A 15,543-nucleotide genomic window follows, 5' to 3' on the forward strand; every position below is an offset into this window, starting at 1 on the left:
TTTGTCATGCTTTAGATCTGGAACAGAGAACAGAATTTGCCTTCAAGCGCTTGAAACAAAGCCTAAAAATATTGTTTGCATGTGCAGGTGTTAAAGACACCGGCTGCTTACCAAGATTTATGATTTTTATCCTCCAGGGCCAAATCAACACCTGCCTGAAGAGTTCTTCGCTCTTTGTTTGTGTTTCTAACCATGTCGATCTTCCCTCAGATATCCGAGGGCTACAAACCTTCATGGATCAGGCGTCTCGGCTCGGTCTGGATGTATCCCTGCAGAGAGTGGACCGCAACGTCAGTCGGGTATTTACTGATCTTTTCAGTACAATGCGCACGGAGGAGCTGAACCGGTACCGGGACACTCTACGACGGGCCGTGCTGCTCATGAGCCCTCGAGGAGCTCAGGTCTTCATCCACCAGGCAAGTTTTTACTGAGCTTTCTGTTCATTATGGGTTCAGATGCACAAGCGAAGAATCAAAGAGCAATAAAGAAAACAAGACTTTATGGAAAAAAAAAAGATAATGATCCATGCATAAAAACATTTTCTGAAACCTCTTAGGTGACCTCAGGGCCAATTTTAGATCATCACAACTGCAGCCAATAAAAAGAAAATAGAACTCAGGACAAATTACCTTGGTTTTTTTAGTTATTTTCAACCACTATTGGTCCAATATCCTGCCTGCACCTGCTTCTGCCTCAAACAAATCCCAGAACACATGGTAGAGGTGAGACCAAGATTTGTTTCACCTTTGATTGAGTTGACCTTGTAAAAATAAAAAGTCTGCAAAGATAGAAGAAACTATTATGAACCGAAGCATTTTTTCTACAAAAAGGCATTTATTACTTTCCAAATATATATTTTAAGTAAAGTATTACTTATTGTATAGATCACAAGCATCAAAATGATCCAAAACAATCTTTTAATAAGCAATTTTGTACATAAATTTGGATAGATCTTAATTTTCTTCCTCTACAAATGAAAAAGAAAAGGTTTAGACATGATCAACATTTGCATTTAATAAATCACATGTTTTCTCTTCACTCAGGACTTGTGTGTAGTAGTTTGGAGGACTTTTTGTCATGATGACTCCATGGTCATACCCAGCTAAATAAAGTGCTGCTGTATTTTTGCTGGATTGAGGAAAAGTGCTTGCGTAGCACAGGCAATGTTGAAAGCAGTGAAAAATATGTTGGTGTAAAAGTGATCCGAATGGCTTGTTCAGCTCTGCAAACACAATGAAGTCTGACAGTTAATCTTTTGCCCATCTGGCAAGGACAGTGAAGCATTGACGATTTTTCGAACCCAAATAAAAAAACTCTTGAATGTCAAAGTTACCCATAGACGAGGAGTTTTTATGTGGTTGTAAGTATAAAAAGGGGGCAGTTACACAGCCTATTTAACAGTATCTAAGTCTATGACTGTCCTTTTTTTCTCCTTTAGGCATTTGTGATTAGCTTTGAACGATTCAGACTTAACTCTGTACAGCAAAGACCATCAGTGTTCGGATCAGTCAGGCCTTTGCATTCGTCAGACTTTAGCTATAAATAAATATTTTGCAGATAAAGAAGCAAATAATTTACCTGATTGAGGATTTTGTCAGCTAATGTTCTTCAACAATCAGGATTGAATAAAAGAAGAAAACCATGGTGTTTCAAAAGTCACTAAATTAACTGCTTTTTAATCAAAATTTAATTTTAGATTTCTGATGAGGAGCATTAAGATGTGTTGATTTGAACACATTTGTGGACATTTCAACATTTTGTAATACTTTTTGTTATGTGAGCAAAGACAATAGTGGATAATTCAACAAATGACAATGCGATTAAATAATATAATGCATATGCAAAATGTGAATGGCATCATAAGCTATATATATATATATATATATATATATATATATATATATATATTTTTTTTTTTTTTTTTTTTTTTTTTTAACTAATTTCAAATGATATATGAATCAGGGCTGGTTTATGTATATACTGTGAAGACTGGCCATAGCTTGGATTTTGAAATTGTTTGTGGAGGAGCAGTGGCTCTACTCCGAGCTCCTCCCGGATGGCCGAGTTCATGGCCATAGGTGAGGGTAGAAATGTAGACCGACCGTTAAATCGAGAACTTTGCTTTATGGCTCACCTCTCTCTTCATCACGAAAACCGGCACTGCGTCTCCATTACTCCGGTAACCTGAAGAGGACAAGCCACCCATGGCGTCGGACTTGGAGGAGCTGATCTTCATCCCAGCCGCTTCACACTCAGCTGTGAACCACCCTAGCGCATGCTGTAGGTCTTGGCTAGAGGGGGCCAGCAGGACCACGTTATCTGCAAAAAGACGAGACGAAATCCACTGGTCCCCAAACCAGACCCCCTCTGGGCCTTGACTGAGCCTAGTAATCCTGTCCATGATAGTTATGAACAGGTGGTGAGAATTATGTTAATGGAATTGAGAAGCTACAGAAAGAATTTAGCTTAATTTTGCACACCTCAAAAGACACAGAGACGCTTCCACAACCCCTTTTTTACCCATGTGGAAAATGCCCCTAATGTGCTAGAAATAAGGCTAGATGGGCTATAGAGTATTTCAAAGCTCAAAGCCAAGGTTAGATATGTAAATAGGAGCAGCAGAGAAGGTAGGCAAGTTTGAAACAATTACCCTCGTCCTTTTCCGAACTTTACAAGATGTGTCTTTTTTTGAGGCACTTCAATGAAAAACTATTTTCGACCATGAAATTCAATAAATAAAAACACATGTTCAGACTCACCAATGAACATCTTCCAGGTTTCAATTGCCTTCTCTCTGAAACCAAATGTGGCTGTTCTGTGCAAGTGCTGTCAGGTCATTAGAGGTGTGGCCCTGCTCCCGAACCTAAGTGAACATATTAACTTAATTTTGTATAAACATCAAAAAAAGGATTATTTACTTTACACATTACAAATATTTTGTACTTTGTGTTTGCTTATCATCTAAAAATCTCAATATGATATTATGACAAAATCTTTGTAATGACAAAAGGTGAAACATTTGAAGAGTATATGTACTTTTATACGGCACTTTATACTAAAGATTGAATCATCTTTAGTTCCTTTTTGCTTTTCACCAATTTCCTGCACTGACTCATCTAATTGTTCAGTTTCTTGTGAGCAAACACGAAACGCTTTAACCAACAGTAGGTCAAAAACATCACTTGCAGTCCAATTAGCTTCTTGTGGATACTGCGCCATGAATCTAAAAGTTAACTACTTGCTGACAAATAAATTAGTGCACAGGTTGTGAATACGTAAAGGCCTTTATGTCTCATTAATGACATATTGCTTTGATCTTTTCCTTAGTTTCTGGGAGTTTTGTTTTAGTACACACAAACACACCAGGTCGGCTGCAGACATCCACTTGTCTCATAGGTTTGCATTTAATCCAGACAATTATACTCCCACTCCCCTAACATCATATATACAATAAACATGAGGCATCTTAGGCACCAAGAAATAAGGACAGCTTCAAATTCAGCACAGTACCTGAATCCCCCTGGGAATATTTAAAATGTTTACATGCAGTGAAGATGTGTTAATTCAGAGGTTTAATAATACCTTTTTGGCTGTTTTCATAGGTTGCACCCGCTTTGCATCAAACATGATGGGGAAAGAAATACCAGACTTTTCAATGCATTTGTATTTGGGGTTTAATTTGTTTTTTTGTGATTTATGAGGGGTAGAAAAAAATCTATTTGGTGCTGTAAAATAATGTAGTTAAAAATATATGGACTTCGTCCATTTAAGCAGAGTAGCAGCAATTTAGCTCATAAACCTGATATGTTTTCTGCTTTCTTCTTTTCTGCTCTTGAAAATTAATCTTCCAATTATTCGTAAGCTCAATTGTTTCCCATTTCCCTTTGCTCTGTTGTGTTATACTTAATACTCATTCATTTTCAGTACCCAGGTTGGATTACTGAACAAGCCAAAATAGATGCAGAAAATAACCTCAAAGAGCTTCATGGAGGCTGCAGTAAAACTAGGGATGACTCCTAAGCACTGTGAAGTAACCACAAAGGGATGTAAAAAGACCGCAATGTCTTTGCTGAAAATTATAGAGAAATGCAACACAGTAAAGATGAAAACAGGCCCATGGAGGAACCAAGGCAACCATAAAAGTGAAGGCTGTTGTCCAATAAGGCAAAAGTAATGTTTGTAGTAAAACAAAAATCACAAGAATTCAAATAAAACAGAAATTAAGTTTATTTAATTTGATTCAAAATACGTATTACACCTATGATTTCACATACAGCTAAGCCAAATTTTAATTATACCCAATTTCAATCTGATAGAGAATCTGTGGAGAGGGATAAAAGTTAGGGTAATTGCAAGGAGACCTTCCAATCTTGAAGACTTGGAGCTCATAACCAAATGTAAATCATGAACAGGGGAACATGCAACATTCTGATCAGCAATTACAAGGGTTTGGTAACTGTAATACAGATAAAGATCTACAGAGGAGAAGGGAATAAATAACTTTTAACATGACATTTTCTAAATAAAATTTAAATAAAAAATGTTGCTTTTTTTGTTTCACAAGTGATAGTCCTTTTACATTGTTTTATTTTTTTTTGATAGATACCCGTCTCATTTCCTAGAAAAATCTGCCAGGGGTGTAATGAAACAGAGTCAAGATATCATTCTAACAGTTTTTTTTTTTTTTTGAGGGATTTTTAACATTTAGTAGTCTAAATCACAAATTGCTTTTTATCCTAAATTCACTACATTTAGTATATGTTTTGTACAATTAATTCCGAGGTCATGGCTGGAATGTAAGGCTTTGGAAAACCCCCCTAAATGTGAAGCTAATCATGACTCTTCTACATTCTTAGTGCTTGTAAAATATGCGTTTACCTGCTATTTTTAACATCCTATATTTTTTATGGCTCTTGTCAATGCTCTATATAGTCATATGTTCATGATGATTCTTCTACATAAGACGGCAATTTGAATTTTCTGAGAAAGCATCAGTATTCCCAGAGATTGCATTCCTCCTTCCCTTCATATTTTAGTCGAATGAAACTAGATCCAAAATGAAATACAACAGATGGCTAAGTTGTGACTAAAACTAAATTATATTTTAGTCAAAAGAACTAAAGACTAAAAAAAAAAAAAAATGTACTGTTAAAATTATTAGTGCTAGAAATGAGGTCAGTAAGACAAATATTGTTTTAAATTTCTTGACTCAATGCCATTCTGGTGTGTGCACCAACACATCAGGTAAACACTGCTACTGATAATGCTGCATTCTATTATAAAGCATTTAAATAAAAATGGATTATAATATACTTTTTTGACAGTAACATATACTATAGTATAGTATAGTATAGTATATACAGGAGTAAAATGTGGCTATGATAGTGTAACCTTCTTGACCTTTTTCTTCTCCCAAACCCAGCCAAACCATGGTTTCCTCTCCACCACCCTCCTCCTCAGCCCTTTACATTTGTACAAAATAAAAATGGGTCTCCAAGACTAAAGCAGGTCTTAGCTTCAAAAACGTAACGGCTTAGTATATGAAGCCGTTGCATAGGCTATTGCATAAGCTTCAACAGTAACAACTTACAAGACAAGGGGGTCCAAATGGTCCATCTAATGTTTCTGCTTTTTAAATGTAACTCAGTGAAAAGTGACCAGTTATCACTACAAAGCTGTTTCGAGCTAGTAAAAGCAGTATAAGGCAGGTTTCTTTTTTTCTGGGACTTGTTTTGCCAGACAGAGGAAAACAATGGTTTAGCTTGCTCATCTGGTCTTTGTTAAACAGCTAAGAGTCTCAAAGCTTTTGCATTTCCACATAGCCTTTTAAATCCATAGCGTGATCTCTTCCAGCCACAGAACATCTTGAGCCAAAGTAAGCCGAGGGTGTTTCCAACAATAACCCAAATACTATAAGGTAGAAAAAAAAACAACCAAGAACTCTGCACCTAAGATTTTCAATAAGGAAAGATTTATTTTTTTCCTGAAGCAAAAACAGTAGGAGCAATAGGACTGGAATTGCACATAAAAACTAAATTGAGAAAAATAAAATATTGTACTTTTTAAAAACACATTAAAGGCCTTGATGGTTCACAACAACACAATATCTAGTATAGTATTGATAAATTATAAAATGCAATGGTTTCCGGGCTTTGTTAACCAGGCTGGTGGCAGATGGGAAAAAACTGTTCTTGTGGCGTGAGGTTTTGGTCCGGATGGACCGCAGCCTCCTGCCAGAGGGGAGAGTCTCAAAGAGTCTGTGACCAGGGTGGGAGGGATCAGCCAGAATCTTCCCTGCCCGCTTCAGGGTCCTGGAGGTGTACAGTTCCTGGAGCGACAGTAGACTGCAGCCAATCACCTTCTCAGCAGACCGAATGACACGCTGCAGCCTGCCCTTATCCTTGGCTGTAGCACCGGCGTACCAGATGGTGATGGAGGAGGTGAGGATGGACTCAATGATGGCTGTGTAGAAGTGCACCATCATAGTCTTTGGCAGGTTGAATTTCTTCAGCTGCCGCAGGAAGAACATCCTCTGCTGGGCTTTCTTGATGAGGGAGCTGATGTTTGGCTCCCACTTGAGATCCTGGGAGATGATGGTTCCCAGGAAGCGGAAAGATTCCACAGTGTCAATTGTGGAGTCACAGAGGGTGATGGGGGCAGGTGGGGCTGGGTTCTGCCTGAAGTCCACAACCATCTCCACTGTCTTTAGAGCGTTGAGCTCAAGGTTGTTCTGGCTGCACCAGTCCAACAGATGGTCCACCTCCCATCTATACGCGGTCTCGTCACCATCAGAGATGAGTCCGATCAGGGTGGTGTCATCCACAAACTTCAGAAGCTTGACAGACTGGTGACTGGAGGTGCAGCTGTTGGTGTACAGGGAGAAGAGCAGAGGAGAGAGAACACAGCCTTGGGGGGAACCGGTGCTGATGGTCAGGGAGTCAGAGACGTGCTTCCCCAGCCTCACGCGCTGCTTCCTGTCAGACAGGAAGTCAGTGATCCACCTGCAGGTGGAGTCGGGCACACTCAGCTGGGAGAGCTTCTCCTGTAGCAGAACTGGGACGATGGTGTTGAAGGCAGAGCTGAAATCCACAAACAGGATCCTGGCATAGGTTCCTGTGGAGTCCAGGTGCCGGAGGACATAAGAGAAATATTTGGGCTCTGTAACATCTCTCTCTGCTGCTCTAACATCATGGCAGTCATCTGATGTTGATATGAAGAAAAACAAACAAAATAGGGGGTGTCAGATGGTGTGCTAGCTCTGCAGGGCGGATGATGGATGGAGCGCAGAAGCTGGGTGAGGTCTGCCTCCTCTGTGGCAGCTCATCCAGCCTACAACAGTAACAAGCACCCATGCCTGCTGCCATGTGACATGAGAGGAGATAGAGATGCTGTTGAGGATGGCATGAGGGTTAAAATGGGAAGACAGGAACACAGAGAGAATGACAGCACTGACAAAAGGGGTCGGAAAAGAGAGATAAAAAAGGGACAAGAGGAAATGGATGTACAGAGGAAAGGTCAACAATGAGAAAGATATGTAGAGCTACAGGGGGCTAATTCAACATTGTAAAGCAAAAGCACCCTGTATGAAATAGTAATGGATGAAATCTAACAGAAGAGATGGCAGGGGAGGAAGACAAAGGAGAAGAGTGCACAGACATCACCTAATGAGGACAGGTAACTTTAAAGCAGTGGCTCATTCATGTGAGGCTAGAATATATAATAAAGAAACCTGAGATAGGTGTGCCCAGTCTTCAGATTATATACTAATTAAACAGTGATTTATAACACAAAAACAGACCCAGACAGTTTTTCTTATTTATTCACTAATGCTCTGTACCAAAAAATGCTTATTACTGTTGGGTCTCAAACAACAGATCTAATGATAACCATGTGATTTACTAACAGCACAGCCACAGTCTGTCACTGTTGTTCTGTTATAGGCTTTAGTTTCAGCTTTAATGCAACACTTGACTATGAGTTAACCTTAAAACTCAGTTAAATGAAATACTGAAATGCAGCAGGTGCATTTGGGGCCTGTAATTATTGTGGGGGCCAGAAATTAGTGAATCCACATTCCTAAACTTTAGCTTCCTGCTCAGGGACATATTCTTGGAACCATAGTTTCCTTCACAGTTCACTACCAGTGACCAGATACGAAGACATCCTCAAAGTGTGTGGTTTATTTTGATAAAGTGTCATCAAAATGGGAATCAGTGTAAGGACAAAAAGGCTTCATGGACACACTATGGCAGATTGCTATTGGACTGTCAAGTAAAAATAAAAAGCTCATCTGTGTTCTGTTACAGAGGCTTTGCATGGCTTTCTCCTTAAAGCTGTTTATATAATAATTATTGGAATAATTTTGACAGCAGCTGTTAAAATGTGGCGTTTATCTTGGTAATTTTGACATATAAGATGCAGAATATGAATCTGAAGAGGCACAAGAAGTGGTATATTCCTACAATAAAATCACAAACCATTGCTTATGGTGTGATATTGTGCAATATGTTATTCTGTACACACTTACATTGGTTACTGTCCTGCTGAGCCAAAACCATTCCATTGGTGGTTCCAGCAAGTTTTGTAAAGGATGACCAGATGAGGGCCAATAATAATCTTCAGCTGGCACATCAAAACCAAAAGCCAAAAAAACAGAATTGTTTTATAAGTTTTTTTTTTTGGGTACTTTGCTAAGGCTTCAAATTTAGGTCAAATTAATGAAGCTGAATTAATAAAATCTTCCTCCTCCTTGTGATTTGCTTAAACAACCGTTTAGTCTGAACTTTCACATCGCAAGAACCTATTATTAGAAATTAGCCGATTTAATATATTAAAACACGCCTTTTTTTAGGCCCTGCAAAATGTAAAATAAATGTACTTTTGACACTAATAAGGGATCCGAGTCAGGAGTGCAAGACGGACATTTAAAAAGGGGACTTTGAATAGCAAAAAACAGAAAGCACATAGAAGTAAATGTTACAACTCATTGAACCATGTCCTTTATTCTTTTAAATTCATGCATTAAAATATTAAGAAGATTAAACTGACTGCTCAGGTAGACTGTTTGGGGGGGCAATTTCATCCTGGAACTTTGATCTATCTAATTAATACATTTCCGATACAAAAATGGGTAAACTACAAAGAGTAAGAATGATTTTACAATACCCTGTATATGTAATATGTAATATGTATGAATAGTTATGTGGGTTTACATAAAATGTTTTGTAACAACTTAATGTTAAAATCATACCGCCTTCACATTTCTCATCTATAGGCCTTTTTGTTTCTTTTTCAGTTTTTCAGTGCTGGTGTCATATTCATCTTCTTCACAGAGGTGAACGCATTCCACATAGCAATCACCTCTGTCTGCATGTATGAGGTCTGTCATACATGCAGACCTTGCCAAGCACAAGATAAACAAGTAAAGAAGGAGGAAGTGATCAGCATATTCAGAAGCATCAGAGTATTTTAAGCTGCAGTCAGCACATCAATGTTATACACGTCCCCAGGAGAGATCCTGAGAAAAACTGACTTGAGTAACAGGTTGATTAGTAACACAGTTTGTTACTGTTGCTTCACAGCTGCTGATGTATTTTTTTTATACATTTGTTTTTTCTGAAAAAATTCGTGAACATAGTTTTTAATCCAAAAACAAAGTCTTAGTTTTTCGCAAACAACATCAGTTAGAAAATGTTCAAAGTGGTGGCCAGTTGGGGCCCAGCAATAATTTTGGGCAGGCACACCTAAACCAACAGCGAGACATAAATATGTAAAGAAAAAAGAGAAAAAATGAATTAATGTGAGTGCTTTTGTAAGGTGATGTATCCCAAAATATTTTATAAGCAAACCAATCATTATAACACTTGTGTTCTTTTAAGCGAATAGTACCATTATCCAACTTAACCTCTCTTAACCTCACACAGTTTTTTTTTAGCCCCCCTGATATTCCACTGTCAATGAAAGATGTATTAAACATGCAATAAACATGTCCTCTATTGTGAGCAAGCTTTTTTGCAAATTGGCTATTAATTTCAGGCATACAGCATATGACCTTCATCTGGTGGACTAGTGTGTGAGTTTTCCCCTTTTAGATTGTAATCGGTGTCCTCACTCCACCGCTTCATTGACAATCTCTGCCATCTCAAACAGGTTTTCCAAAATGTTATTTCAAAAGGAAGAAGGCCATAAAAATACCTTGCCACAGTAAATATATTAGATCTTTTTAGGCACGCTTTCAAGGACTTTGCAACAGAGCAAAACAGATAAAATATATTTTATCTGGTAGGCCAGTCTCAGGATACAGTTCAACAAATTGGATCTTATATGGCTCATTTCAAACATCACCACTCCTCTGTATTGTGATCTTTCTTTTTAAATGTCTCTCCATGGGGTAATAAATTTCCAACAGTAAAAAAAATATATATATATATCTGTTGTATAACTGACAAGAGGGGCTCAAAAGGGCCCTTATACCATGTGTTCCCTAGTGTACTGTGTCAGATGAGGTCGGAAAATGGATTTACGTGTCAAAATTGAGGCATGAGTTGCTCATTAAAAACAGACTTTTAAGACACTTGAGCATGAAAAGCGATAAACATTTGCCCTCGCTATGAATTGTGTTTTCATTCCAGGGCTTCTTGCATGATATTGTCACCAACATTTGTGGATAGAGATTTAAAAGCAGCCTAGCTGACATGCTGTAATGGGATATGAAACAGATAGCCATGTTGGCTTTTCCTGCTCAGGAAATTTATCGATGTTGACATGTCAACTCACGAGACACAACACGCACACACACACGTCCAGCACATGCATGTAAGTGTTGCACACATTTCACCCACAGCTTTCGGATGGCATAATCATATGTCTCATGACACTAAGCTGTCAGTAGCATTTTATGTCCCTTAGTTGTTTTGTCAAAGTCAATGTCACAGTTTGAAAAATGACACACAAAAAAGGAAAAAAAAAAAGCATAATCTTTAATGTTAAGGCAAGGAATTTCTAACAATGATGTGATAATAGATTCCACACACAAATTAAAGCAGTAATTGTAGAAATGTACTGAATTTTTGTACACTTTGATTTCGGTGCTAATCCAGAAGCACTTAAGTTATCAAACTGTGGAGAAAGTCAAACCAATTTCCACCCACTCAGCTTTAAAAGCTAACATCCTCTGTCTGGACACACAAGTGCAGTCCTATGGTTGTTGTTTTGAATATTCTCTTTCTTAACGCAACGTGTACAGTGCCCTGTAAAGTATTCATACCTTTCACACCTTTACATGACTGTCACATTCTTTGTTGTGTTGCCATTTTTCATGATGCACCAAGAAAAAATGGCAAATAATTCTTAAGTGATGGGAAAATGATACGTAGTTTTCCAAATTCCTATGAAATGCAAATCTGAAAAGGGGTGATGTGGCCTTTACTCTGATACACCTAAATAGGATGGATGGATACTTTTGGAAGGGACTGTGACTTAACTTGCAATATAAGATAATAATAAGAGTATTTGGAAAAAAATAAAACATTGTGTATAAGCTCCATACTGGGAAAAATGTAGAATGTAACAAGCCAATGGAAAACGATTTAATATAAACCAAAGGAATGTAACAGAAAAAAGTCACTTACTGTCTTGTTGGAGAAACAAGACACTGATTATCAGGACTGATACACTGTATTTATTAGAAAGAGGAATGAAAAACTGTATAGCAAGAGAGATCAGAAATAGGGAAAGCACTTTCACTGAGTTTGTTGGACAAGGTGTGAATGCATGTGTTGCAGATGAACACATCAAGCACAATAGTAGTCTTTTCTGAAGACAAACACTCCTAAACAATCATGCTTTTGCAAAATAGTCTGAATCAGTAGAGGTTTCCCACTCATTGCATTAAAATATTCCAGCATGCAGCACGGTTGTGGCTTGGCACCTGAACTCAACCCATCTCTCAGATGGAATAAAGCTGGCCATGACCTGGAAGTGTTTATCCCAGCATGAATCATTAACCAGACACAGAGAGCATGGTGTTGGTGCAGGGAAGCGTAGTGCTGGCACAAATGGCATATACTGCACACAGAAGGTTGTCCAGACATGTGCACACCTTCTGTATCTCTCCCCTCATTCCTTGCTCTGATTTATTGCAGGCAGTGCTGTGTACACTTCTCCCTTAGTGCTAATGAGGTAGGCCAGGGAAAATTAAAAAGCACACAGAGTGCTGTTCCTTTTTTCCAGTCACGCTGAACAGAAGAAAACACTGGCATCCAACCAGAACATTGGATTTCTTCTGGCCTAGTATACAAATGAAGGCAACAGTGTAATGCTGCTAAGCTGGTACAATTTTGGATACAATGCAGGAGGAGTTTGAAGTGTTAAGTAGGGAGTGCATTACTGGTTGACTTAAAATCAACTCCTCTGACATGTTAGGTGGGAGTGTCATTTGTTTAGTGAACCTGGAACATCAAGCCTGGATCCTATGGTTGCATTCAGTCCTTAAAAAAGGCCTTGGATTGGGCACAAACTGCTTCTTTTTTAGAACAGACTACAATTATGTTTCTAGTAAGGACTGGATCTGAGTTCAGTTGAATGAAGAACTTAAATTTATAGTAAAACTAATATTTAATTGCTAAAGGTTTGTAAGAACAAATAAATCCTATCTCAGTGTAGTTGTGGGTTCACCTGAGACTTCTTATTATTTATATAGAGCCGCACTTTTAAGAATTACCGATCAGTGTAGATTAATCAAGTTCATACTTAAGCAGCCTACTTTACATTCTGAGACATAGAAATCTAATTAAAAAAAAAAACTGTTTATCTCAGAATCAGATTATAACTTGAGTATCATTAACCAGCTATAGTATTTTCTTATAGTGTTTATAAATTGTCTCAGTCATGAGTTTTTAGGGGGTGGGGGGTTATACCAGGTACCACAAATGCTGCCAGATTAATTATTTCAAAGTAGTAGGAGGTTCTTTAATGTTTCTGAAAGTGCTGTTACTTTAAAGTAAGAGTAATGGGGCATCAAGCTTAAAGCACTTACATTCATTTCCATGGCTCATAATAATATCTAAGAATTATTTCACAAGTTCCATGCTGACATTGCAAGTAGATCGTACTTAGCTTCTGGGAGATCTTAAAGACTTGATTACCATCCAGAAAAGCAAATGAAAATGCAATCTTTCTATGGTTTTGTGCGTATCTGAAATCACTACAAAAGAAAAGGCTTGAAACATGAACATGTATGAACTGTTTTATAGTCTACCTAAATCAAAGTAAAGAAATTAGCTTTTTCCAACTAAGAAAATCTAACCTATAATTAGTGTTGTTTTTTTGTTCTTTTTTAATCCCAGCTGCAACAAACAACGAACTTCAATTTTGGTGGAAATTGCAAACAATAAGACAGAGCCTCTAGTATGACTTTAGACTGGGTGAAAACTTTACCTCCCTTCTTAAAACCAAGGGTCTTGTACAGTGAACTGTAAATTGTTTTGGCACTTGTAAACTTGAACTACTATAAGTAGTTTTCAATAGGGGTTAATGGAATGCAGTGACCAAGGCACTCAAGCCTTAAAGTTCATTTGTTGAAAGGTCGGCCGGGTTTGTTTGATGTGTGTGATTATTTCTTGAATTTAGTTTTTGATTTGAATTCTGAAACACAAAACAGTTGGCACACCAAAACAGACAAACTTTAACTTTTAAACTTTTTGTAGTTCAAATAGTGTCTTTTCCCACTTTTCCACAGCGTTGTTTCACATCTGCACAGTACTGTGTATATATGTATATATATATATATATATATATATATATATATATATATATATATATATATTTATATATATATATACACTGCTCAAAAAAATTAAGGGAACACTTAAACAACACAATATAACTCCAAGTAAATCAAACTGTCCACTTAGGAAGCAACACTGATTGACAATCAATTTCACATGTCATTCAGTCAGTCATTTTCTACCACTTATTCCATAGTGGGTCACGGGGGAGCTGGTGCCTATCTCCAGCAGTCTATGGGCGATAGGCGGGGTACAACCTGGACAGGTCGCCAGTCCATCGCAGGGCAACACACAAACAACCAAGCACACACTCATTCATACACTTAAGGGCAATTGAGAGTGACCAATTAACCTAACCGTCATGTTTTTGGACTGTGGGAGGAAGCCAGAGTACCTGGTGAGAACCCACGCATGCACAGGGAGAACATGCAAACTCCATGCAGAAAGACCCCAGACCAGGAATTGAACCCAGGACCTTCTTGCTGCAAGGCAACAGTGCTACCAACTGCGCCACCATGCACGTTGTGCAAATGGAATAGACAACAGGGGGAAATCTTTGGCGATTAGCAAGACTCACTCAATAAAAGGAATGGTTCTGCAGGTGGGGACCACAGACCACTCCTCAGTACCTATGCTTTCTGGCTGATGGTTTGGTCACTTTTGAATGTTGGTGGTGCTTTCACACTCGTGGTAGCATGAGACGGACTCTACAACCCACACAAGTGGCTCAGGTAGTGCAGCTCATCCAGGATGGCACATCAATGCGAGCTGTGGCAAGAAGGTTTGCTGTGTCTGTCAGCATAGTGTCCAGAGCCTGGAGGCGCTACCAGGAGACAGGCCAGTACACCAGGAGACGTGGAGGAGGTCGTAGGAGGGCAACAACCCAGCAGCAGGACCGCTACCTCCTTCTTTGTGCAAGGAGGAACAGGAGGAGCACTGCCAGAGCCCTGCAAGATAACCTCCAGCAGGCCACAAATGTGCATGTGTCTGCACAAACAGTTAGAAACCGACTCCATGAGGATGGTATGAGGACCCGACGTCCACAAATGGGGGTTGTGCTCACAGCGCAACACCGTGCAGGACGCTTGGCCTTTGCCAGAGAACACCAGGATTGGCTAATTCGCCACTGGCGCCCTGTGCTCTTCACAGATGAAAGCAGGTTCACACTGAGCACATGTGACAGACGTGACAGAGTCTGGAGACACCGTGGAGAGCGATCTGCTGCCTGCAACATCCTTCAGCATGACCGGTTTAGCAGTGTGTCAGTAATGGTGTGGGGTGGCATTTCTTTGGAGGGCTGCATGTGCTGGTGCGGTTGTCCCTGGGTTCCTCCTAATGCAGGACAATGCTAGACCTCATGTGGCTGGAGTGTGTCAGCAGTTCCTGCAAGATGAAGACATCCAAACTATGGACTGGCCCGCCCGTTTCCCAGACCTGAATCCGATTGAGCACATCTGGGACATCATGTTTTGCTCCATCCACCAACGTCACGTTGCACCACAGACTGTCCAGGAGTTGGCTTTAGTCCAGGTCTCGGAGGAGATCCCTCAGGAGACCATCCGCCGTCTCATCAGGAACATGCCCAGGTGTTGTAGGGAGGTCATACACAATACTGAGCCTCATTTTGACTTGTTTTAAGAACATTACATCAAAGTTGGATCAGCCTGTAGTGTGTTTTTCCACTTTAATTTTGTGTGTGACTCCAAATTTAGACCTCCATTGGTCTTTAAATTTGATTTCCATTGATGATTTTTGT

General features: G+C 39.1%; 1 protein-coding gene across 3 annotated transcripts in view; it reads left to right on the forward strand.

Annotated features, from left to right (window-relative positions):
- grid1a (glutamate receptor, ionotropic, delta 1a) overlaps positions 1-15,543 on the forward strand; it is a 377,320-nt gene that overhangs the window by 244,002 nt on the left and 117,775 nt on the right. For all 3 annotated transcript variants that reach the window (XM_047351890.1, XM_047351891.1, XM_047351888.1), the window contains exon 4: positions 211-416. In XM_047351890.1, the coding sequence (XP_047207846.1) occupies positions 211-416 (206 nt within the window). The remainder of the gene's footprint in view (positions 1-210; positions 417-15,543) is intronic.

This window comes from Girardinichthys multiradiatus, chromosome 22 (genome assembly GCF_021462225.1).
Source record: "Girardinichthys multiradiatus isolate DD_20200921_A chromosome 22, DD_fGirMul_XY1, whole genome shotgun sequence".
Lineage (NCBI taxonomy): Eukaryota > Metazoa > Chordata > Actinopteri > Cyprinodontiformes > Goodeidae > Girardinichthys > Girardinichthys multiradiatus.